The sequence below is a fragment of the Mizuhopecten yessoensis genome, unplaced genomic scaffold (genome assembly GCF_002113885.1).
Source record: "Mizuhopecten yessoensis strain PY_sf001 unplaced genomic scaffold, ASM211388v2 hete_36158538, whole genome shotgun sequence".
Classification (NCBI taxonomy): domain Eukaryota; kingdom Metazoa; phylum Mollusca; class Bivalvia; order Pectinida; family Pectinidae; genus Mizuhopecten; species Mizuhopecten yessoensis.
The window spans coordinates 1-4,178 of NW_018485079.1; the positions used below are offsets into that span (position 1 = coordinate 1).

Sequence of the window (4,178 nt, forward strand, 5' to 3'; positions counted from 1 at the left end):
AATTCCCATTTACAAGGATTCATAAGTTATCCATGCAAACATTATTTTATGCTTAAACAGCTGAACCAACATGACACTCTTTTCATTTTGGAAAACTCTTTCATTTTGATAGTATATTTGTGTATCTATGAAAATGGTCTTATATTTCTTTTTAACTGCAGGTCACAGACATTGCTGATGCTATGATACTGAAGCGGCTGTTTATGGAACTGTTTAAGAATGGTATTGTGGTGGTGGCCACCTCCAACAGACCACCAGATGGTATGATCATTTCAATTATAAACTGGAATTTATTTAGACTAACAGACGGTACATAAACATATGATCTCTCGATTTATAAAACAGTTTCCTTGTTAAAAGATATGATGACAGCCAACAAATTGGGTATGAAAATATGTCATGTACAAGGTTTAACTGTTTTCAACTTCTGGGTTATGAATTTTGTGATTTTGATCATGGGAAAACTTCAGATATTAAGGATGATAGCTCTTTTTTCTAAAATTTATGTAAAATCCAGATGTGTGTACTGTTTTGAGAAGAAAAAAAAATCATCATAAGTTACTTTTTCAGATCTCTACAAAAATGGTTTACAAAGAGGAACTTTTCTGCCATTCATAGGAATTTTAAAGGTGAGCATTACTTTTTTCTGCATTTCGACCCAAATATGTTGGAATTTTTGCAGGCTTTCTCCACAAAAAATAATTAACAGTCATGTACAAAAAAAGAACATTGTCTTCTCCAGACATTAATGAATGAAATCTGTATGACAGCTATTTAAGGAACAGTCCAAAATACAAGGTTTAATTGCATTGGCTACAAGCATATTGATAAATACTAAATATGGAAGGATTGATACACTGTATCACACTGCAGCTACATCAATCTAGAAAAATCTCTGCTGAGGAGACACTTTCTCATAAAGAAGTGTTTATGCACATTAGAACACCCTTTGTTAGATGTTTACAAGATTGTTTAGGAAGAAAGATCCTTCTTGTAAAAAATCAAACTACATATTTTGTAGGTCATATTTATGAAAGACTTAAAGAAATTCAAACATTAGGTATAAAACCTTTTCCGCCTTAGCGAATTTCAAAATAGGTATGAAAAAGTGAAGCATGAACAGTCTCTCTGCAGTAAATTGTGCATCTAGCCTACATAAAGCATCGAAGAAGTGAAGTTTGACTAATTCAACCTAGAGATGTATTAAGGCCTAATATGCTTAATTATATTATACGATCCTGTGCAACAAGAAAATTAAAGCTTTGAATGATTAATGCACATAAGTAATGTACAATTCCATTCACTTTCTGTTGAGGAAAAACATTCATAGCCATAAGGTCTTGTATGCAAAGCAGTAGATTAATGTAACTCCTCACCTAGCTGTCAAGGGTTTGTTTCCAGTACCAAAAAGGTTGCACCGGAGTGTAACAAAAATATTGACTGCATAGCTGGGTTCACAATATCATTGATGTCTGGAGAGCTGGGTTGAACTTAAGCTTGTTCAAGAAGATGCAAACCTGTTTTGTCCAGTCCGCCTCTGAGATCTTTACGACTTCATTGCGAAGAAACCAGCTCTGAACATTTATCCTTGGGAAAGCATTTTTGCAATTCACAACATTCACAACAGACTAAGACACATTTTATTTGAATCTCCATTTACAGCTGTAAGTGGAACACATGTCCATGAGATCAGACCATGTTAACTTAGAGACAGCATCTTAAAATCGTCAGCTTGAGTTGAACAGGTTATATGTACATTGACATTTTTAATAACTAAGAAAACTTTGAAACACACAGATCCTTCAACAAGTCACTGATAAAAACTGTAAACAACCAAGGGGAGATAATGCTTCCTTGATGTGTACCTTGGTTGACTTTGAACCAGAAGGAACCCTTGTGCAGAACAGCACTAAATATACTTTCATATACATGTAATTATAAAGAAGTAATTATATAAATACTCTTTAACTTAAAGCCAGTGCTAGTGGGTTTAAAGAATAGGTCATTATGCCATTCAAAGTGAAATGCTTTGGCAGCATCTAGGAAGCAAGCAAACAATTTACTTTTGTTGTCACAAGCATACATATTCATGAATTAATTCTTCACTGGATGATTCTGAATGTATCTCTGCAAAAAACATTCCCCAGAGGAGGGCTAGGCAAGCAGGGTCTGTGATAACTTCACCATTAAATTTTATTTCAGTGCCAACAAAACCTGAAACATTTTCTAATTAGAGACAAAAATATGTTTTGATTGACAAGTACAATTTGATCCTGTAAAACACTTATGTACAATGAATGTTTGTATTTTCGCAGAGTCACTGTAAAACACTTAACCTGGACTCTGGAATAGACTACAGAATGACAGTTGGTCCAGCAGAAGGCAAGATTTACTTTTTGTAAGTATCATTTTGTTCATTTTAATCAGAAAGTAAATAGATGTATTGGTACCACATTGTCACTGGTTATTTTTTTCATCAAAAACTTAAATATTGAGTTCAGCATACATTTCAAATAAAGTTGAAAATATGCTTGATTTGTTTATTCAAGGAACTATAAATAACAGTTTGCAAAAAAATAAAAAATAAATAAAAAAAAGTTAGTGTAAATGCAACAATAACATCATCAATGGATCTTGAATGTTTGTTTAATTAAAGTTTCTGGGGAAGGCACTTACAAAATTACATGGTTGGGTGTGTTAGGCCCTGAAACTTTATATTGTTGGAAAAGTTGCCACTGTGTGTGGGTGTGGTTTTTGTTTTGAATGAACTGATTTGCAGCTCAAATAACTTTGATCAGATTTATTCCAGCTAAAACTTTCAGTAGAAGTATATTTTTTTGAGAAAAATTATTGCAAGCAGTATTTTAAATATCTTCCCATCTCATGTTTTAAAGTATAACATCCCCATGTAAGAAGAGATGTTTTGTCTATAGATCTGACCATTGTTGTAGGACCTCTAACAGTGAGGCTGACACACACCTAGACCACATATTTGATCACCTAAGTGCTGAGGAAGACCAAGGTAAGGCTGTATGAGTACAGATTATATAAATCAGGTGTTAAAATTATTTTTTGATTTCAGTTTTCTATGCAGATTAATATTATTCATCAGAATTTGGTTTTCTATGTATTAGACAGACTCAGGCTTAGTACATGTGTAATTGAATACTAAAACTTTCTATTTTCATTATACAAATGTACTCTCTTAATTCACTACCTGGTAATTAGTAAAAAAAGTGAAATAAGTTGTTATAAGAAGATAGAATATCATTACAATGTAATTAGAATTAGAAACTATGGTTTTCTTATTTCATTATATTTTTTTTGCTATATCCCATATTGATATATGGACCAACAAATTAAAGTAACTAATAAGTCAATGTAGAAAGACACAGTAAATGTTTACTTGGCCATATGGCCGTTTAGGAATTATCATTTGTACTAAAGGTCAAGAGAATGGAAAGCCATGTCTAAAATGTTCTAAAAAAATGTGTATAAAAGATAGAAAATGCACTATATGGTAATACCATCCATTCTAGATCCTGGTCCAAGGGAGATAATCGTCCTGAAACGGAAACTTCTATTGCCCAAGACATGTGGCGGTGTGCTGGACACGGACTTTAACAGTATGTGTGCACAGGTAAGAACTTGATAGGACTGACATTTCAATTTTACCTGGATTCTCCTCTTTACATACTGTACTTTACAGTACATTTGTATTCAGCTATCTAACAAGAGGTTGATTAAAGTATTTCATTTCCAGGTTTGAATTGTATATATGAAAACAAAAAAAATATTTAAACAAAGAAAAATGAAAAAATAAATAGATTTAAGTTTAAGAGTGTTTTCTTTTAAACTGTTGGTCAATACTTTTGACATCATGATATCTCTTATCACAGAATGCAAAATGAAATTCAAAATCGAGACCAGCCATAGATTGTGTGATCAAATGGTCACTGAATATGTACCTGACAACTGTGTTTCAGCCTCTTGGTGCAATAGATTACCTGGAAATAAGCCAAAATTTTGACACTGTAATTGTAAGGAATATACCACGAATGTCACTTAGTCGCAAGTCAGAAGCTCGAAGATTCATCACACTCATTGACACCCTATATGATAAAAAGGTATGTTACCTATCAACTAACACTGACTGAATTAAAGCTTCCTGGGAAATC

At 32.8% G+C, this 4,178-nt stretch overlaps 1 protein-coding gene across 1 annotated transcript; it reads left to right on the forward strand.

Moving 5' to 3' along the window:
• Positions 1 to 161: 161 nt before the first annotated feature.
• LOC110444662 (lactation elevated protein 1-like) lies at positions 162 to 4,127 on the forward strand (the record flags this gene model as incomplete). Its single annotated transcript, XM_021489023.1, has 6 exons — positions 162 to 261; positions 571 to 629; positions 2,316 to 2,398; positions 2,952 to 3,022; positions 3,540 to 3,640; positions 3,987 to 4,127. Coding segments are annotated over 6 exons (555 nt in total), but the record flags the coding sequence as incomplete, so codon positions are not given.
• Between the last annotated feature and the right edge of the window lie 51 nt (positions 4,128 to 4,178).